A 22,454-nucleotide genomic window follows, 5' to 3' on the forward strand; every position below is an offset into this window, starting at 1 on the left:
GCTGTACCACTGATAGTTTGTAAATAATTACATCCTTACTGAACAACACACTATTGCAAAAACTTATTTTTCCCATAATACACCTTGTATTCATAGGCGCCGACTCCATGGGTGCTCCAGGGTTGGAGCACCCACCGGCAGCCAAGCTCCCCATCCCCACTCCACAGCTCAGCTCACCTCCGCCTCCCCTGAGCGCGCCACGTCCCTGCTTCTCCTCCCAGCACATGCTGCCATGAAACAGCTAGGAGGTAGGGAGGGAGAAGCGGTAATGCGGCGCGCTCAGGGGAAGAGGCAGGGCTGGAGTGGGGATTTGGGGTAGGAGTCCAATAGGGGCAGGGAGGGGGTGGAGTTGGGGCGGGGACTTTGGGGAAGGGGTTGGAATGGGGGCGGGGCAGGGGTGGAGTCGGGATGGGGCCGGGAGGGTTTGAGCATCCACCGGCGCCAGGAGAAGTTGGCGCCTATGCTTGTATTTCTCTTCTCCATATCACATCCTGCATTTACAAGTAGTGTGAGATCGTGTGTAGATTGGCATCCACTGTTAATGATCTGAGCAGTGCAAGTTGACATGATGGTAAAAACACTGGCAGTTGATCTACATTGAAGGTACCCACAAATCGTGGCCCCGATACAGAGAAAAATAACACCAGACGTTGTTACTGGGGGAGGGGAGTGCTTTTGCAACCATGAATAACTGGTCTTTCTACAAGCATGGAAACTTTTAAAGGGTTCTTCACTAAAATATAAAATACTCTGGCAATATAAGGCTGCACTTCAGCTATTGTATTTGCAGCTGTATGAATTATTGCAGTGTATCGATCCAGTTTCAGATACAGTTTGAGATTCCTGAATCATAAATCAACATAATTATTAGAAGCACCTCATTTTCCTGATGCATGCAGTAGTGGGTTCTATGGTGGATGGGCTGTACTCAATAACTGCAGCATTTGAGTGTGTATTGATGCTGTTAATGTGCAAATGAAGTAAATTCTTTTGTGTGTAAGTAATGGTTTCAAGCATCTAACATATTTTTTAATAATTTGCCCCTTTTAAAATATTTGCTTTTTCAAAATTAAATAGGATTCAGTTGCAAGTATCTTCCTCTTTCAGACAGGTTAAGTACACAGAGGATACAGATTAGCTTTTGTTGCATTTTCTGTAATTACAAAAGATATTTCACAGAGAATTATTAAAGATCCAGAGAGCCTCTAATTAAAAAGAAATCACTAAATTTGTTTTATAGTTGTACTTGCACTAGTTAAGATTGTATTGACAATAACACTGGAATATGGAAAAACTGACTGTAAATGGAAAAATGTTCCAACATACAGCAAAATATATTCTGTTTTTGATAGTGTCAGCAAAAAATAATTCCTGATCAGGACCAACTGATGAGTATGGCACTGGAATGTATCTATAGTTGTGAACGAGATGACCAGCTCTCCTTTTGTTATGATATTTTGGAATGCCTTCCACAAAGAGGATATGGGTGAGCATATATATGTGGTCATCTACAGCTGTTTTAGAACACAATAAATATAGTTCTGAATTTTCTAAAATATTTCCTGAGATGACATTCGTTTTTCCTGGGGAAATAATTAAAATAAATTAAAAGCTAGAGTATGTAATGTAATTGGTGTAATATCTTTATTAATTGAACTGTTTGAATCTATACTTCATATATGTTAAAAAAAAAAAATTGTTTAACAAATTATCTAAATCGAAAGGTCAAAATCAGGCCATCCAGGCCATGCCCACTCCCCAGGCCTTTGTGTCAAGCAGAGGTGGGAGGGTCCCTGAGCTTGAGCTGCAGCCCAAGCCCAGATGTCTACACTGCAATTAAATAGACCCTCAGCTGCAGCCATGCAAGCTCAAGTCAGCTGGCACAGGCCAGCTATGGGTGTCTAATTATAGTGTAGACAAAATCTCGGAGTACATTTCCCAGACCTGAAGAAGAGCTCTGTGTAAGCTCGAAAGCTTGTCTTTTTCACCAACAGAAGTTGGTCCGATAAAAGATACTACCTCGCCCACCTTGTCTCTCTAATAACACGGCTATATACAACATTGATGCTCATAAGCATTCATGCCAGCACGAGACAGGCCCTCCTACAGAGAAACTGCTCTGTGACAAACAACATTTCTGGAGAAAATGGATGAAAGATTAACAGGAGAAGCCCTAGGCTACCTGCTATTCTTCTGGGTCCATTGCCAATCTCCCAATCTCCACACTTGGGAAGGTCACACTTGGAAAAGTGGAGGTGGATGGACGGGAGGGAGTTCAAGGGGAGGGTGTCAGGTAAGAGGTGAACCTGTATTTCGAGGGGTGAGTTCAATGTTGTCTAGTATTACCCTACCCACAAGTTCTTGGCCTTCCTTCTACCAGAAGCCAACAGTTTTAATCCTTCCTTTGAAAGCTGCAGCATCCTCTGGGTTTTGAAACGTTCCAGAAAGAATATTCAACTTTTTGGTGTTTATTTCCATGTCGATAATGTGTTATACCAGCAATAACTGGATCATGCATTCAGCAGTGTTTTTTTTTTATTTTTAAAACCTTCACAGCCCAGAAACAGACTTAACTAAAACTCTTCATGACAAGGTAGATGAACTGGAACAAATTCTCAGGTAAAAACCATTTACCATATCAACAGTTCATTATGTTTTATTGGAGGACTAGTACAAGAATGTACAGGTTACCATGGCATAGGATTATAGGTCATATCCAAACCCTTCACTACAAATCTAGAGGGAAAATACGTTCTGAATGTTGAGTTCTTCTACAATATTTGGGTTGTAACTTTCTTCCTGAAAAACATATTCCTACTGCCCCAAATCAAATATCAAAGTTAGTATTGCAAAGGATGAGAATGGAGTGCTGAACCGCTCCTCTATCTGTGGAACGGCAGTCAGAGTATCTATAATGTGGACAAAAGGGTTTAGGCCAAATCTGAGCCTCTAAGCCAGTGGTCCCCAAACTTTTCACCTAGCACTCCCCATTAGCTCTGTCTGCGCTGCCCCCACCTCTTGGAACTGGGGCCAGGAGCGGGGCCACAGCTCTTGGGGAGGCAGGGGGACACGGACAGGGGTAAGGGGGCTGAGGCTGGGGCCATAACGGGGCAAGAGTGGAGCCTTGGCTGTGAGAGGGATCCCTGGGCATGGGATCAGTAGCCACACCCGGAAGCGGAGCCCTGGGCCAGTATGGAGCCGAGTGGCAAACCCTTTCTGTCCTCCATGGGGGCTGGCCTGGGCCCCAGCGGTGCCCACCCCGAATGTTCTAGGGGGCGCACCCCACAGATTGAGGACCTCTCCTCTAAGCCAAGTTTCAAATGTCTTGAGTATTTATAGGAAGAGAAGCATAACAAAAATGACTTGAAGAGGTTAGTCTAAGAAGGGAAGTAATGAGCAGGGTTTTTTCGGTTTCCAATGATATTGTTGTAATGTCAGCTCCCTGTAGCTTAGCAAAAGTTTGTATGCTCTGATAATCAAAGTTTATAATGCTTGTAGGTTGTATAAAATTCAAGAACTTGCTGAAAATATTGCTGTTAGCTGCCAGTGTGGTATATTTACTGAAAGTATTCTTTGTTTGAAGGAGGGACAATACTCATGTGGTGATGGCACTAGTTTGGGATTTGGGAGATGTGAGTTCAATTTCTGGCTCTGCCATAGACTTTATTTATGACTTTGGCAAAGTTGCGTACTCTCTCAATCTCAGTTCAGCTCCTCATCTGCAAGGTCCCTACTAATATTTCCTTCCTCCCACCTTCTGTCTGACTTGTCTGTTGAGGTTGTAAAATCTTTGGGAGAGAGACTCTCGCTGTATGTGTCTGTGCAGTGCTTTGCACAATAGAACTCTCATCTTGTTTGAAGCCTCTAGGTCGTTGTTTCTCAACGACCGGTCCATGGACTCGTGCCAGTCCCTGAGAGCTCCCTGACAGTTTAGGAAGGCAGCAAACCCTGGATCCAGGTATCAAAAAGGTTGAGAAACACTGCTTTAGGCAATATTGTGATACAAATAATGATGATCTAATCCAGGACAAAATGACAAGATGCTAAATGATTTATACTGTATATTTATAGTGTATCAGAAATTTTGGAGAAGCATGGACTTCAGAAACCTGTGTCATTTGTAAAAGATACGCAGAACATCCCAGAGCAAGCAGAGAAGCTTATGATTAGGCTGACCAGGCACACAGGACGCAAGTGAGTATTGGCACTGTTGGTCAGCTTAGAATATCCATGTTCAGAGAATGTGCATTTTCACCATCGGAGTATGCATCCGATGAAGTGAGCTGTAGCTCACGAAAGCTTATGCTCAAATAAATTGGTTAGTCTCTAAGGTGCCACAAGTACTCATTTTCACCTTTATATACCAATATGATGGTACTTTTTTCTCTCAGCTTTAACACAATATTCATAAAACAAACTTGTTAACGTGAAATTGAACATTGACTATAAGCGCTTCACTGCTTTTTGTTGTTATTAAAAATACTACCTCTTCCTAGAATTGTTGCAGACTGATTTCAGTATGGTTGTGTTTTGTTCAGTTAAGCAAGCTTAAAGGCATATTGGCAGAGAAAATACTTCCAGTCGTGTATATACTTTAAAAATGAACAATAAAACTAATGTCCTGGAAATAAAATCCTTTAAAACTAATTCTGTTTTACAGAAGGTGCAGAATTTATGAAATAGCATCTTTCAGAATTTTTTTTGGCTTCACATGGTTTTCTTATGAGCTTTTTTATTCAGTAATTTTAATTCAGGTATTTAGCAATAATTGAATCTGCTGTTTCTTCTTTAGTGATTTTTTTTTTTAAATTTGGAAAAAAACGCTTATTTTTCATATTCTATCTTACTGTAGCTGAGTTATTGTACATCCTTCATTGAGAACAGAGAAATCAGATTGCCGAAGCCTTGATTAAAAGCAGCATTTTTTTGTGTTGTAATTAGTCCTTCTCTTGCTAAGAAAAGCTCTATCAGCCCTTATTGGTAGTGTATAGCTGGTGCATGCTGAAAGCCCTCTTAAGAGTTTTTAAATAGTTTGGAAAGGTCAAATCAGTGTTCCTCCTAAAGTAAGAAGGTGCCGTAGAAGAAAAGTACCTTGGCTCTTGGACGTCCATGTCTTACTACCTTACCTATTAGGGTCAGGTGCTCAGTTAAATAATTTAATATCAAGAATATAGAGAAAATGCTAACATCAGTGTTAATTCACAATCAAAAAGCAGTCGGGCAGATAGTGAACCAATAGACAGCTTAGTAGAATCCTGCCTTCTAAATCTTCTCACCAAATTAAAATAAAATTTAAATAAAAATAATAATGCCTTCTCCATGGGTTGCAGGTAATGTATGTCAGGCTTTTTGGTAGCATACATTAAATTTACTGCAGAGTTGATGTCTCAGAGTTATGATTACCCAACTTTTTTGGGTGCTGTTTAGAAATAGCTCAACAAATAGCTCATCACCGGAGGATTTTGGGAATGCTTACTTAAAAAAAACAAAATTGTGGTATGTCGGGTCACATGATGAATTCTAGCATCATCTCCCTTTGTTCTTTCTTCAGCTAACATCCCATTAAGGGGGACAATAAATATTGATTTTTTTTTCTATTTATTTAGGCAGCCACCAGTCAATGAGATGCACTGGAAAGGGTTACTGCAGGATATGTTGGATATGCAGCAGAACGTCTACACATGCTTAGAGCCTGACAGTTGCTATGAGGTGATTTCTACCCACTCCTCTATTTTTATTCTACAAACCTATATCAGAATAAATCGTCTCAGTTTGTACTGCTGTTCTCATTTGTGTTACCGGGATTGACATGAGTAAATCTTCACATGCTGTACTGAAATATTACCCATTGGCTATCTGTGAACTCTACCATTGAAACTAATGTAGTTAAAGTTTCTGTTAGGGAATTCCTTGGATACATTTCATCAGCAGTCCATGTAGTCTCCTGTCAGTCCCTCAGCATGAGGTTATTTTTATTTAAATCAAAAGACTAAAGTTACTTGAGGAACATAAGAGTTATAAGATCTATAGTTTTTTATTCATAGATATCTTAATAAATAGAAGTTTAGGCAAGTGATTACTAATAAAAGTAATTTAAAGATAAATTATATTTTCGTTAAATGTTACATTTTAATTAAACATGAACTTTGTGTTCAGCCAAGCGTTTTAATGTCACCCACAGTACCTACAGGACTGTGTATAAATATTTTCCTCTTTGATTTAAAGTGAAACGTGAAATCCAATTTCGACAGAAAATAATCTGCATATGTTATTATGCTGAAGTTGAATTTATTTTGATATGTGCTGTTTATTTGCGTATTTACTTTAATACACTACAGTTCAGCATTTAGATTACACTATGCATAGGCTTACTTATCTTGACATTTTGACATCTTTTGAAAGTTTTATGTTATTGTAAGTTTTTTTTTCATTACAGTTTACAGAATTAATTGCATATAGCTGCCAGTCTCTCTTGCTCTTGGGAGATGTTCTGAAAGCAAATTTGAACTGTTTTGAAGGAATTAAGAAAAAAAGCGTATGGGACTTAAACTAGAAATTGAAATATGCCACTTTTTTCTACAGTTATACGTTTTTAAGCCATGTCAAGAAAAACTCTGTATGTTAGAAGATATTCCTGTTTTCGTGAAATAATGGACTAGATAATTAAAACAGTTGGATTATTCATTTGACTGACAGTATGCATATTTTGTTGCAACTAGAACATACAGTAGAACCTCAGTTATGAATACCTTGGGAATGGAGGTTGTTTGTAACTCTGAACAAAACATTATGGTTGTTCTTTCAAAAGTTTATAACTGAACATTGACTTAATACAGCTTTGAAACTTTACTGTGCAAAAGAAAAAGGCTGCTTTCCCTTAATTTTTTTTTTGGTAGTTTACGTTTAACACAGTACTGTACTGTATTTGCTTTTTTTTTTTTTTGGTCTCTGCTGCTGCCTGATTATGTACTTCTGATCCAAATGAGGTGTGTGGTTGATTGGTCAGTTCATAACTCAAGTGTTTGTAACTCTGAGGTTCTACTGTATTTGTATCTTCCATTAGCACTCAGATCTGGTAAAATTAATATCTTTTGTTTGAAAATCATGCATGGCTTTCGCAAAAGAATAGCCCTGTAAGGGGGCTTCTGCATCAATGTTGGGACGTTTGTGTTGGGACTCTGTTGTGAAATGTGTTGTGTTATTTGATTGAAACAAAAACTCTGGGGATCCTTTTGCAGAAGGGGACCCGTATCCAACAATCTGGTTTTTGGTCTATTCTCTTATTTATAAATCAACAAATATAGATACTTTTTGCCTTAGATCATTATCTACAAATTGCTATGTTCATAGATACTAAGAATTGTTTACCAGTCAGATATTTTTATGGAGATTAAAATGGTTTATCGCCAGCCTTGTGGTAGCTACTCTCTGCCTATATTTTGGCTTTCCCTTGAGAAATATTGCATGGTGAATTGTAAGACCTCTGCCACATTCTAATGGTTTGGTGCTTTTAAGAACACTAAACCATTAGACCACAAAAGGAAGAAAGTTAATGCCATAGATTTCCTATTTGACCTTGGACATATCACTTAATCCTTTTGTGTCTGGTATGCCTATCCATTAGATGTCATCTACATTTCATGAAGTGAAACTGAAGTAATCATTTCTGAAATATAAGGTTCTTTTTTGATTCTTGAATGGAAGGTGTCATGGAATCCAAAGTATTAGTTCTTATTTATTTGTTGAACATCTCATTGTGCTTTTTGCTATGAGAGGGAAGAAGAAACTTCCTGCTTGATGTCTTAATATAAGCTGAATAGAGAGACAACTCAAAAGACTTGTAGAACCACATAAAAAAGTTGTATCTGACAGTGCTTGTTTTGTTGAGTGTGTGACAGCATTTCTACTGGTGGAGTAGTGTAGGTGCGTGGACATATTTTAGCATGTGTTTCGGACATCGAAATGTTCTACTAGTTTTGTAGCTCTGTTCTTGCCACCTGTTTTGCAGGTATCCCTAATGTCATCATGTTGCTTTTAAAAACTAACACCAATTTTGAATATGCATATGTGCTATGCCCTACTCAAAGGTTTTAGGTGTAGGAATGAGACACAGAACTTTGGATATGGTTATCTCACTGTTGTTTGACTTGCACAGGAGCAGGGCATATGTAAGACTGTTGCAACCTTTTGTCATGGGTGTGAGGTGCCTCTGGGTCTCTATATAGTCTTATGTGTGCTTCCAGTAGAGCTCACTCTCTCCTGACATATGGATTTGAAAGAATAAAATAAACTATATTTTATGTAAAGTTTTTTCTGTGATGATCATAGCTATAGTATCTGAGTTTCTAGAAATACAGATGTTGCTTACAGATGCACTGTTTTAAATTTAATTAACTAAATTTTGGGGCAAAAAAAATCTTTCTAACTCAGAAATATTTTAATTTGTTTGTCATGGAATTAAAAGCTTTTGATCGATGCAAAATTATAATAATAGTGTTCAAATATTTTGTTTTGTTCTTGTTAATTAGGATTGTACTGGTCTCTTACTTTGTGGAAAAACTATGATTCACTGATTTGAGTTATTCTTAAAGGGTTTTTATGCATTTTAAGTACATTTTAAGTAATCACAGCTTTTTGGCCTAAGGCTAAAACAGTTAAATGTTTCGTGGCAAATATCTTGATATATTAACACTCAGATTTTTGTATTTTGAAGATTAGCCTTGATTTAAAATTTAAAAAATAAAACCCAATGGGAATTCTAATATTATTCCAATGTTCATTATGAACCTAAATGTGTTATGTTTAGAGCCCTACCAAATTCATGGATGTGAAAAACATGTCATGGACTATGAAATCTTGTCTCCTCTTGAAATCTGGCTGTGGTAGTGGGGGCTGCAGTTTTGCTACCCTTACTTCTGTGCTGCCGTCAGAACTGGGTGGCTGAAGAGTGGTTGCTGCTGGCCGGGTGGCCATCTCTGAAGGCAGCGCTGCTGCCAGCAACAGCGCAGAAGTCAGGGTGGCCTGGTATGGGTGGACCTCGTCGTCACAACCTGCAATATTTTGAGAGGGTGTCCCAGCAAAAAAAAGTCTGAGAACCCCTGATTTAGCAGACTCCCTTATCCAGGGTGGCTTACAAGCCCAGTAGTAGTACAGTACAATACTTATATATTTACTGTATGAACACATCTGTGAAATTTGCTATTTATGCTGTGACCAACCCACAAAAAATGTGTGATTTCGCTGCGATTTAAGTAGACCTCTAGTTATGTTTCTTCAGGAGCAGATGATGATGGAGGAGTCAGTAAAACTGCACCTGGGCAAAAGCACGGAGATCAGACTTCAGCAAGTGCTTAGCTTTACACACTTGAAGTGGACTTCAATGGGACTGCTTACAGTGTGTAAAGTTAAGCACTTATATAAATCTTGATGATATCAAGACTTGGCTTTGTGGTATTGCTTAGCAGCAAACTATTTTTTTTTTTTTTAATTTCCATCCTAACCATGTGTTTATTCAGTTTCAAATTTGCAGCTAACGTAATTAATCTATTAGGAGGAAGAAGTGGCCCTTTTTGAAGCTTGAGCTTTTTGTTTATAAATGTGCATGCATATTGTTACACAAATGTCATCTAAATTTTATCTATATACAACACTATTAATAAAAATATTAATTACGCTGTAGAAATTTATTCTTCTTGTTTTTAAGCCCCATCTATAAAAACAAATAAAATAATCACCTCAAAAATTCTGTCTCTAGTGTCTCAATTCTGAGTTGTAAAATATTTTGAAATTGCAAAATGTTATCTTTTGAATTTTTTTAAATTAATCTTGTTGAGTTTCACTAAAGGTTTTATTCTGAAGTTTAACAATTAATGTGGTAGCAGAACTAAATGTGTATGCAATTAAAAAACAAAAAGAGAAAGATAGAAATAATTGTCTTAATTCTGCTTTTGTGGTTAAAATACTTTAAAAATTATTTATGCAAATATTAATCCTGGAATAATTTTTCAGATACATCTTAAATTCATTTTCTCCCAACATATTACAAGGAACCTTTATGTTCAGATTGGTCCCACAGAAAACTAAACACTTTTTGGTTGAAGCTACTGTAACAAATTTACCCATCTTACTTTGCAGATATTTACTGAAAGCCTTCTATGTTCAAGCCATCTAGAAAATATACACCTAGCTGGGCAAATGATGCATTGCAGTGTTTGGTCAGTGGATCCACCAGTTAGTGTTGCCTCAAAAGGAAAACCACGATATAGAGTCAGCTATGAGAAAAGCGTCAAACTGGTTTTGGCTGCTGGCAGAGAATACTTCAATTCTTCTACCAGTCTGACTGATAGCTGCATGGATTTGGCCAGGTATAGTAAAACACATTCTCTCTCTCTTCACCTTTTGATTCCTTCGTTTTAAATGTAGTAGATGATGAATTTTACTGAAAAAGAGCTTGGGCCAGATTCCCCTCTACATTCTGTGCCCTTGTGCAAAGCAAGTGGGGAAAAAAGGGCTGTAACCATAGCTTCTCTGAGGAGTCCCCGAGTTCCCTTGCAACAACTGGCTTAGTGGGGCATAGTTGGAAGGAAAGGGGTGTTGCTGGAGCATCTCTGCATTCCTCTGCTAGAATGGCTCCCTATGTCACATCTAGCATTACAAGGGATGCCATAAGCAAGACGGTAATGGAGAAAGTTTGTGGAGAAGAATAATGCAGTACCATTAAGTGTTTGGATTTTTTTTTCTGAGTTTCTCCGTGATGAGATGGAGATCCGTGCATTTCATCTTCTGATTCAGCTTTGAAGATGTGAAAGTACACGAAGCTGTCTGGCTGGGATAAGTTGCTTTCTGTTGCACAGCTTCTCACCTCATTGATTCCTAATGGGCTAAACCTCCTTATCTGTGGAGTTTGGAGGCAGTTCAATGTTGTTGCAGGAGGCTTCAGGACTAAGCTCTGCCCTTCACCTCAGGCTACCAGCCTTTCTGCCTCTGGCAGTGTGACCAGGTGGCAGTTCATTTCTCCTGACCATTTGTTTTTTAAACTTTATTTTTATTTGTTTTTGTGCAATTGCAACTTCTCTTCCTCCTCCTCCTCCACTACATTGGGTAAATAGCAGTATGGTGATTTCAACCCCCTGGATCTGCTGTTGCAGCGCCCCCCTGCCAGATCCTTCTGACAACACTAGAGCATGGAAGGGCTGTCCCACAAACACCTGGATTAAATCTAAGCCATGTTTTCTATGTGAGGGTCTGTGAAGGGGGAAGAATACGCTGCCTGTTCCCATATGGCCAGCCCTTGCAGTGCCAGGGCACAGGGTCAGAGTTGGACTGGCATGTCAGGTCCCCACCCTGCTCCAATGAACAATGCTCCAACACAGGAAAGCCCAATAAGGAGCTTCTGAGTATATGGGAGAAAGTCTGGGGAGGAGAAAGAAGTTATCCAGCCAGCTCAGGAGGTAAATTCCATAACAGAGCTGGACAGGAGGGGGAAAAAGCCTGGAAGAATCCAGAGGCCCCCCGCCCCAGATACTGAAGTTGGTCTTCTGCTCCCTGGGGAAAGAAGCAGTGCTCCTACACTGCTCCCATTCCTCCTGCTGTGAACTGGGGGATTCTCATGATATTCAGGAGTAAGTCCTGCAAATCCCAGAGACTGAGTCCCAAAGAGGCAAAAGCAAGTATCCTTTGTAAGGAAGAGACTGTTATTGTTAATGAACAAGTGGAGTGAAAGTCCTTTTCCCCCTGAGGAAGTGCTTGCTGGGGCTTTTCTCCTACACAGTCTCTCTCAGTGCTTTGTATCATGGATTGTGCCCCTCCCTCACCAGCAGCATGTCTAGGGATGCAGAAGAGCCAGTTCCTCCTGTGCATCCCTGCCTCAGACTGCAGCCTACTGCATGTGGAACCCTTCCAGGACCCTGGCTCTGAAAGGGAAAGGGGCTCAGAATTCAGGCAGCATCAGAATGGGAATTGAGCATTTTGACCATCAGCCATAGCTTCTTGATGTGCCACGGAAAGGGGCGCAGACTCTGGAAGGTGGGGAGGTCTCTCTCTTTCTCCACCCATCCTCAGGCTCCACATGAAAGCCTCAGGAGTACTTCAAGCAGTCTGTGACCAGAACAGAGGCACATGTGGATTCCACTCTGCACAAAACTGCACCATCATGGGATTACTGGGTGGCAAGTGAGAAATATCTTCCCATGTTCAAACTGATCCTGATGGATTCAGTAAAACCCTGAGTGGTACTGGGTTACTCCTGCAGTACTTACTTGGGTGCTAACCCGCCCGGGGTAGCAGGCAGGCTGCGTTTCAGGCTCCTGGGGACAGCTAACAAGCTGTTACATGAATGCCATGCCAGGACGTATCGTGTACTGCCTCTCCCCTACAAACAGCATGGGAAGAAATACCAGATATGCATCAAAAGCAAAAAACTACAGGACTCTTACAGGACAGCATGTCAGTGGCTTGCAAGAAAACTAATATTAATACAGTACTATCCTTTTCAAGAATTATTAGATAGGTATTTTCCTATTAATGCCTCCTTTCAGAGCACATGATATCCAAATGAGGATGTCCGATTAAACTAAATGTTAAACCAAAATGTTTATATAAAAATGAAAGAAATTTCATACATTTTGGGAGCGTAAGGTTGGTGCAGCTGTAGGACCACCAGTGAAAGACAATTACACCTTCAGAAGGGGACTTCCTTCCAAATGACCCCATAGACCATAGAATTCATGACACACTGCATGACACACAACGATTTAAAAGCCTTGCCTATAGCCATTCAAATCAAAAGGTTTTCATATATTTGGTAAGGAAAGCTTACTTGGCGGCAGGCAAGTGGATCATCATCTAGGGATATGATTCTTGCTTGGAATGAGCTGTCTTGGGTTCTGTCTTGGTCAAATTCTTGATGTGATTTGTGATGAACAATGGCTTCTACCTTGGTGGCTACATGCAAGTCATGTAATACCTGTGAATGGTCATCGCTCATCCTAAATGGATATCTTATTCTTCCAAATGAAGAACTGTCAGGGGAAACATTAGAGAAATTAGAAGATGACGTTGCAGAGGCACCTCAACCCTTACTGTTGAAGCCAGCAGAGCAGCCCATTGGTTGCTACTGAAACCAAGGGTACCAAAGAAGGGACTATTATCCTCGCAGAGGGAAAAATCTGGAGCAAGTTTCCAAAGAAACCTAGATAAATTTTCCTCCAACCCAACAAAATACTCTGACAAAGACAAAAACCATTTGTATAGAAGAGCTGACAACTCCTGTGCAAGAGTCTTCCTTCTGATTTACCCTCTGCACTCTGAATCTTGAATGGCTTGTGGTAGTCACAGCAAGACACAGGTTGCATGTTATATGCTTATTCCCATGCATAGACAACATTCCAGTCAGTACTCCATCCAGAGAAACAGACCAGTTCATAAATGAACAGCTTCTGGAAAGGATTCATGGCTACCAATTCTTCAAAATCAAGAGGAGTTTTTGATCCCAGTGCAGAGAATTGCTGATCCAGAGATCAAAACAGACATGGATCTGGCCATAATTTTACCACAGTGGTAAATATTGTAGAGATTCAGAACTTTGTTACATCAATCATTTCTCGAGGAGTCATCCAAAGGCTTGAATTTCTAGTGTTAGGTATCAGCTTCATCCCCTGAGTGGGTTTCTCAAAATGCACCTGCTGAAATGCCTTCTGAGGACATAGAACCATGCACTTGATGTAATGCAAAATTAGGCATTATTCTGAGATCACATCCAAATGCCTCTTTCTGGGCAGGTAAGGACAAACAGCACGCTTCAAAAAAGGTCGCTCTAGACCTTTACATACAAGTATATATGGACACAAATTTCCAAAATCTTATAGTACACATTCTTTAGTTCATTTCAACCCTCATAAACATGTCAGTCTTTAAAAAGCCATATTGAATTGGACGAGTGCTCCATCATCTCCAGTATCCTGTCTGTGATAGTGAGAAAGAAACCATGTAGTGGGTTATTATGATACTTATAGAGGAAGTTTCCTCCTACCTCCCATTAGAAGTTGGCTTATGATTGAGGCATGAGTGTTTATATCCATTCCAAAATCAGGGAGTAGCAAGAAGTCAAAGCTTCTCTGTTACAATGTTAAAAATGTCCTGGACAGTGAAGAATCTGGTGCCTTTCAAGACAGTTCACCGAAAGGATACAAAAGGGGAAAGCTGAAGGCATTCTACTCCTCCGCTGGATTTACTAGATAGCTAAGGATCTCACATTGCACCTGAAGAAAATACCTGACCTTTTAAAGCTGGGGGATGCCTCTTTCATCTGGACCTGAAACACCTACAGTTAACAACCTGGCCATCAGAAGAGAAGTTCAGCGTGGATTGTCCATTAACTTCTGAAAAAATTTGGTATCCAGACAGAACTCAACCAGGATATTTCATTCATTGATCTGGTCAAATTTATGTTTCTGGTGTTTGGGGAAATGGAAAGCTGTTTGTGCAGTGCCCAGCACAATCAGGCCCTGACCTTTAGATGCTGTTATAATACTAATAATCATCATAATACAAATATCCAGAATAATTACTTCAGCTTCAATCATATCAACATACATTAAAAAAATGTAAAAAACAAACACCCCCCCCCCACTTATGTGCTTAAAATTAGGCATGTGTTCAGCATCTTGCACTTCCTATGTGACCAAGTCGCTTGTCCTCTCCATGTTACCTGCACAATTTGGGGCTCCCACACCCATCCCTGGGCCCAGTGGCCCTCTGAGGGCTAACAGGACCTTCTCCCAGTGAAAGAGCCTTTGTCACACAGTAAATATTCTTAAACATGTACATGTATTTATTACCAATTAACAATCAACAGAATACACAAGCCAAGCATCTAATGCTCAAATTTCCCAATAAAGCAGACAGAGTCTCCCAGTCAGGATCTGATCTCGTCCGGGTCTCCAGCTTCTACACAACCTAATCATGCAGGGGTTAAAAAATCCTAGCAACTTTGGTCTTGAGCTGTATCCTGGAGTTAAGTTCCAATGAGCTTGTTCTCTGACCCTTATTATATAGTTAAAATGAGGATTTATTTTATCTATGCCTTAATCAGTTATTTTATTAAAATTGTAGCTATGCAAAAAAATCCACTAACTGTACAGTGGTTCACATGCCTAAGACCACCTACTCATTAGTTTTTGTATTTTTCACAGTTAATAATAACTTCTCAAGGACTACTTATCTTTTGTGCTTCATTAGTGGGATACACTTAGAACAGCAAAACCTCATATTTTTTTTTTATCAGGAAGAAGCTACAGAAATTCAAGGTTAGCTTGTCCATTCTCTCCCTATTCTTATGACTTTGTGAATATATATCTAGCTGTATTCATAATGCTGCAGCTGATACTTTTCTACTGTCTGCCTAAGTCAAGCCTGAATTCTCCTGACTCTGTAGTTTTTTGTTTTCAATTTGTGGTGGCTGAGCATACAACATGACTGCGGGTTATGCTAAGTCCATACACAAGATGGCTGTGACTCAAGTCAAGTCCAGGGTCTTGTTGTACTCTATGCTTCAGTTTCTGATCTGTAAAGGGGAAGTAGTTATCCAACCTCTAATATTGGGTGTTCTGAGGTTTATCTCAGAAATTTCTGGAAAGTGCTATGAGAGTCTTGAACAGAGGATATAAAAGTGTGTGTATCTGTTTTGTTTTGGTCAGGTAGCAATAGCTGCTGCTTACCATGCTGATCAACATTCTCTCATTGTTTCCTTGTTCTCCTCATGTCCATATGACGCTGTCTCAGACTCTTTGTGGTGGGAGCCATCTCTTTGTTCTTTATTGGTACAGCCCTGATTGTCTGGATTCTACTGCAATGCAAATAATAAGTAATCATTTTTCTCTTCAGTCTTTCAATCTCATTTCCTTTTCTTTCCTTCTTTATTTCCCTTATTTTCTTTTAGTGCAGCCTTGCTGTACTTCATCCTTTTCTTTTTAGGAACATTTTTTTTTCTCTGAAAGAAATAGAGATGTCCCCGTCATCACAAGATAATTATATCTAACGTGAGAGATCATTTCACTGAAATGTTAAATATAATAGTGTTTTAATGGTTCTCGTCTGAGGTACATGTAGATAGGTAAGAGAATCTGATGTCTCCTACTTTGAAAATAAATCATAGAAGAGTAAGGTTGGAAGAGACCTCAGGAGGTCATCTAGTCCAACCCCCTGCTCAAAGCAGGACCAACCCCAACTATGGTTTATACATTGGCTTATCCTGAATATTAATTTTATATACAAATGACTTAATTTATCTGGTGTTTCCTTATTATTTAAGAATTTTGTATTCCATTTATGTTATTATTTAAGTTTACATTAATTCAAACTAATTTCTTTCTTCCCCCATAAGATAGAATCAACAAAACTTTTTTTTTTTTTTACTTAATTACATCTGAGTGGATGAACCAAACTATGAGGCAAAATTATTAAATAAGTTAGTGTTTTCTAAGGCACAGAATTCATGTTGGCCTATAAAAATAATTCTTTGTGCTCCTTATCAGTTTTTGCAGCGATCACAAAAAAACAACTTTTAATTGCGTAATTCAGGTGCTTTACAGTTGAACAGTTAATAACTGATTTCACTTTCTTGATATTAGGAAGTTTTATTCTTTTTAGTGGAACATTTACTCTTACTGAGCTGTATAGGTTGGCAAACCATGCATTTATTCTCATGAATAATTAGGGCCACCGCTAACTAATTGGGTTTCTCCATGACTGAACTGGAAAAAAGTGGTTAAAAGGGTTTGAAAATGCAGTTCTGATCACCCCACCCACCCCGCCGCGGCCTTTTCTCTATTTTAGAAGCGATAGACTGATGTTGGACACAGACTGGAGATACACTTTTGTAACCAAATACACCAGGTTCATCCCTCTTGGTCAGAGCTTGGTTTAGTGTTAATAAATACAAACATCTTCTGTACTTTTTAAAAACAGTTTACTTATTATTTCTGTTGATGGAGTTATAAATAATTACCTGTGCAGATACATATTTTGTGAAGTACTGAGTAGGAAAAGAAGCTAATGAATTTTGCATATTCAAGGTTTTTCCCTTAAAATTCTAGGGAAAGGCGGGAGTAAGCCAATAAATAACTCTGGGTGACTCATTGAGACTAACTTGGAAGTTAAATGATCAAATATGGCTTAAGACCCAGACTCTTGTCTGGTCTTTATATATAAGGACAGTCAAATAACCATAACAAAGAGTGGGCTATGGGTATGCCTCTCACTCTCTTTTCCAAACCCAATCAGAGACTGCGGGTGGCATTCTCGGGAAGGACTTCTAGGGGAAGGCATTGTCTCCACGTTTTAGTATGTGTGATGCACTCTCTCCAATCCCATACAGATTTTTTTTCTGTTACCCATGTGAGGGAGGAGGTGAACTTCTACATGTCGGGAGAAGACCTCCAGATACTTTGGTTTACCTCAATTTAGCTTTGGTTGTGTTCATATTCACCTGTTTGGGGGGAATTATACTTCTATGTTTGCAGCCATACTTTGATCGTAAATATTGATTTTTGTATACATTTGGATTGTTTAAAACTAAAAAAGCATGCAGAGAAGACATTTCACAGAAGATACATTGATTTTTTTCAGTAATGTGAGCCTGGAACATCTATTTTTTCTGTTTGTCCCACTAGGATCTCTACACTTTCTTCAGCACTGACTTGTATACATGGAGTATATATCTTGATTTAATCCTTAAGGCCATTGTCGTCCTCCTTCAGATTCCTCCTCTGGACCCACTTTGGTTGTGTCCCTTCCCTGAAACAGCCCAGCAACTATGGCTAAATTGTGTAGCATTTGAAGACATCAGATTTTATTTTCCACAAAAGACAATGAGTTGGAACAGTTGGGAGCCATCAAATTGTGCAGTGCCTAGCCTGTGCAATATTGAGTTAGCTGTCCCTCCCCCCTTTTTGATCATGTTAATATTGAGCTTTGTATCAGATTATAAACTCTTTGGGGCAGGGCCCAAGTCTGTCTATTTGAAGACTTTAAATTGAACCATAGGGTTTGTGCTGACTTTTGCACCCCCACACCATAATGATTAGACTGGTACATTCTTAAAATAGATTGATTGATTGTCACATTTCTGAGATACCAAGGTTACTAGATGCCCTGCAGAAATATCGATGGATTCCTGCTAAAACATATGTATAAATATTTGTTAGCATATTGCCATTTACATATGCATTCAGTAATCTAAATGCACATGCTGTATCTAATTATTAAAAACTCTTCAATGGGGATTTATGTGCCTGTAGAGAAGGCAGAATGTTGCAGATTAAATCTGCCATGTGTATGAGACAGTGACTGTTCCCCATGCTAACTAGTAATGGATATTTAAGCAATATTTTCCTCCTCAGAAAGTAGTAATGATGATCAGACTTAAGCTATGGCTCCACTTTAACTGCTACAGTGGCACAACCACATCACTGTAGCACTTCGGATGGGAGGGTTCTCCCATCACTGTAGTTGATCTGCCTCCCCAAGAGGAGGTGGCTATGTCAATGGAAGAATTCTTCTGTTGACCTAGCACTGTCTATACTGGAGTTAGTAACTATGTTCCTCAGGGGTATGGATTTTTCACATACCTAAGCAATGCAGCTGGATCGACTTAACTGTTTACCATAGACCTAAGTCACAATTGAAAGGGTTTGTTCCGATTAAATTCTAAATGGTTATGCTTGTAGTCTGAATAGTTACATAGGTGGACACAAGCATGTGAGTTGGGCTGGATTTTCAGAAGTGTTCAACACACAACAGCTCCCATTAGGCACCTAAGGTCATCAGATTTTCAAAAGTGCCCAGCTCTCTTTGAGAACAGAGGGAGCTAAAGGGTGGAAAGCACTTCTGAAAATCTAGGCCCGCTTGTATGTGCTGAATCTTCTTGAAAATCTGACTCTTCAGTTATTAACAAAGCTAGCTTACATCTATCACAACTGCATCCTTTTAACTTGATACCTTCTTTCTTTCTCAGATTATATATACCAAATATTCTATATATATGAAGATGTCCACATGACAAATTGCATAAGCATGTGGTAGAATACACAGGTTCTTGTGGAGTGATGCCTCCTTCACTGTGCACCATATAAGATGAAAGGTTGTTTTAAAGACAAAAATCATTTTTGATGCATTTTACTACTTGAGAAATAGTATCTGGTCATGCATAAAACACTTATTCATAGTTGGTACATCAGCAATTTTTAATCTATCATTTCTGTTCTTTCAGGAATTTTATTTATTTATTTATTTATTAACACAGATTGCTGGATGAACTGCCTGGAGTCCCTGGAAGAGTTGCGTTTGTGTAATTTTTCCTCAAGCTTTTTGGCGTTGTGTGCTATTTTTGGCAAAGCTTAAAAGCAGCAGTGGTGCATGGAAGTTTGCCCCTATGCTGCATTAAATTTTTCAATAAATGTAAATGTCTCAGTGTCTCTGTTTCATTAAATGTGCTCGAGTATTAGAAGTCCTAAGTTTTTCCTAATTTAGGTGTTTAGTGTCTTAATTTAGGTCATGAGTATCACGGATCACCCAGCTAAGATATTTGGTAACTAGTATGTGCATCTGAGTGTCGCAGAGCATTGGTCAGCTAACGGTGAAATCATGTAAAACTCTTTGTCACATGATGCAGTTTCTGTTAAAAATTTGACAGTCCAAAAGTTTAATAAATCGCTGTTTTGCACTTTTCAGTCAAATATAAAAAGTTATATATATTATAAATAACTTGTATGAAGTTTGTAATGTTCTTTTTCTGTTTATTTAGATGCTGTTTACAACTTATTGTAGACTGCCCCAGTGCTATCCAGGAGGAGCTAGATCTCATTCGTGCTCTTAGCTATCTTGAAGAATTTGGTCTGAGAATCTTGCCATTACAAGGTACAATGTATTACTTATGTCCCTGATGTGATGGCCTGGTGGAACATGAGCCACAGTTCATTAGCTGAAAATTGTCTATAACTTTAACATGAGTAAGCCCAGTGAAGTTAATAAGACTCCATCTGTACATACATTTTACTCTTGTGCATAAGTGTTTTGCTGCATAAGAGTCTTAATGTGCCTTCTGTTTGTAAAAACACTTTGGGGATCCTTTGAGAGGGAAAGACACTGTTTAAATGTAATCTATTTTCATGAAACTATTTTGAAAAAGTGAGCAGCTTGATCATCATTGATGTTCATTACTGTCATAAATATAAAGGGAAGGGTAACCACCTTTCTGTATACAGAACTATAAAATCCCTCCTGGCCAGAGGCAAAACCCTTTCACCTGTAAAGGGCTAAGAAGCTAAGATAACCTCGCTGCCACCTGACCAAAATGACGAATGAGGAGACAAGATACTTTCAAAGCTGGGGGGGGGGGGGCGGGAGGCAGCAAAGGGTCTGTCTGTCTGTGTGATGCTTTTGCCAGGAACAGATCAGGAATGCTCTTCAGAACTCCTGTAAAAAGTTAGTAAGCAATCTAGTTAGAAATGCGTTAGATTTTCTTTTGTTTAATGGCTGGTAAAATAGCTGTGCTGAATGCAATGTGTATTCCTGTTTCTGTGTCTTTTTGTAACTTAAGGTTTTGCCTAGAGGGATTCTCTATGTTTTGAATCTGATTACCCTGTAAGGTATTCACAATCCTGATTTTACAGAGGTGATTCTTTTACTTTTTCTTTAATTAAAATTCTCTTTTAAGAACCTGATTGTTTTTTCATTGTTCTTAAGATCCAAGGGTTTGGGTCTATGTTCACCTATGCAAATTGGTGAGGATTTTTATCAAGCCTTCCCCAGGAAAGGGGGTGTAGGGCTTCAGGGGAAGACGTCTCCAAGTGGGCTCTTTCCCTGTTCTTTGTTTAAAACGCTTGGTGGTGGCAGCATAGGGTTCAAGGACAAGGCAAAGTTTGTACCTTGAGGAAGTTTTTAACCTTAGCTGGTAAGAATAAGCTTAGGGGGTCTTTCATGCAGGTCCCCACATCTGTACCCTAGAGTTCAGAGTGGGGAAGGAACCTTGACAATTACCCACCACTCCCACTGACTGCAGTGGAAAGTACACCTCTGAAATGATGCCCAGAATATTCATACAACATAATTACCTTGCAAACAATCTTTGAGAGAGTCTTTTTTTTTTTTTTTATCATCTGCAGGCAGTTGTTTTTGAAAAAAGAATAAGTTTCTTTCTTTAGCAGATTGCTGTATGGTTTCGTATATTCCTGTAAAACAAATTGACAGTCGAGGTCAACATTTGCAGTAGATTTCCTTTTGGAGAACTCCTGATTTAAAATCGTAAATAGGTTTTTTGTGTTTCCCATTTTTTTAAAGTGGTGTGGAGTTCGTTTTGTTTTTCCATTGCAAATATTTTTGTAAAAGCTAAATGAAACAGATATATTTCCATAGGAAAAGCATAAGAACTTTTGCCAGAAGCTGGGCATGAGCGACAGTGGATGGATCACTTGATGATGACCTGTTCTGTTCATTTCATCTGGGGCACCTGGCACTGGCCACTGTTGGCAGACAGGATACTGGGCTAGGTGGACCTTTGGTCTGACCCAGTAGGGCCATTCTTATGTTCTAATTTCCTGTGGCACAGGGTTGAAGGATAAAAAGCCTAGTTGCAAAACATTTCTGTATTCTGCAGTTGAATTATTTTTCTTCAAGGTGAATTGATTTATTTTGTTCAGATTATAAATGACCTTGGAGTGATATGCACGGTTCTTTCATGCCTGTTTCACTTACTAAAACAGAGTCATTAAAAAAAATTGTACTGGAATACAGTTTTAATATCACCTGTAACATATCCAATTTGCCATAATTACTGTATGTGAAATGAAGCCTGTCGTTTTTAATGGTACTGCTTTATCCTTCTCTCTTCAAAATCTTTCAGATAAATTAATCTAGTAAAGGAATAAAAATCTGTTTTAAAGTTTTCATATAGCTGCATGAAGTTTATCCAAGGTAGATGTTATTGTACAGAATTTAAATATTTTAAAGATGACATTTAAATAACATTAAGAGTGAAACACTATTTAGTGCATAAAAGGAAGGAAAGAATTAAAGTTGTGGGTTTACATTCTTTGTGTACTCTGTGCTTGGGAATTGCAGTGCACTTTCTCAGAACCGTGGAGGGAGGAACGAACACACACACATACACCACACCCCATCTCTCTCCCCCTTTCCCACCTAATCCTGTGTAGTATCATCTTGCTCAGTAGGATGTTAGGATGCTCTCACAACCTTTCTCAGAATTTCTCTGTGGGTATGAGCCTAACCTTTAGAGTTACTTTACTTATACTGACAAGTTTCAGAGTAGCAGCCGTGTTAGTCTGTATCCGCAAAAAGAAAAGGAGTACTTGTGGCACCTTAGAGACTCACAAATTTATTTGAGCATAAGCTTTCGTGAGCTACAGCTCACTTCATCTTATACTGTTTTGACTTTTAAT

The 22,454-nt window shown here is 39.0% G+C and overlaps 1 protein-coding gene across 4 annotated transcripts in view; it reads left to right on the top strand.

The window, feature by feature from the left end:
* NBAS (NBAS subunit of NRZ tethering complex) overlaps window positions 1-22,454 on the top strand; it is a 374,358-nt gene that overhangs the window by 125,195 nt on the left and 226,709 nt on the right. For all 4 annotated transcript variants that reach the window (XM_037894042.2, XM_043542251.1, XM_043542252.1 and 1 more), the window contains 6 exons: window positions 1,353-1,486; window positions 2,557-2,619; window positions 4,072-4,194; window positions 5,607-5,709; window positions 10,135-10,364; window positions 19,802-19,914. In XM_037894042.2, the coding sequence (XP_037749970.1) occupies window positions 1,353-1,486; window positions 2,557-2,619; window positions 4,072-4,194; window positions 5,607-5,709; window positions 10,135-10,364; window positions 19,802-19,914 (766 nt within the window). The remainder of the gene's footprint in view (window positions 1-1,352; window positions 1,487-2,556; window positions 2,620-4,071; window positions 4,195-5,606; window positions 5,710-10,134; window positions 10,365-19,801; window positions 19,915-22,454) is intronic.

Source organism: Chelonia mydas, chromosome 3 (assembly GCF_015237465.2).
Source record: "Chelonia mydas isolate rCheMyd1 chromosome 3, rCheMyd1.pri.v2, whole genome shotgun sequence".
Classification (NCBI taxonomy): domain Eukaryota; kingdom Metazoa; phylum Chordata; order Testudines; family Cheloniidae; genus Chelonia; species Chelonia mydas.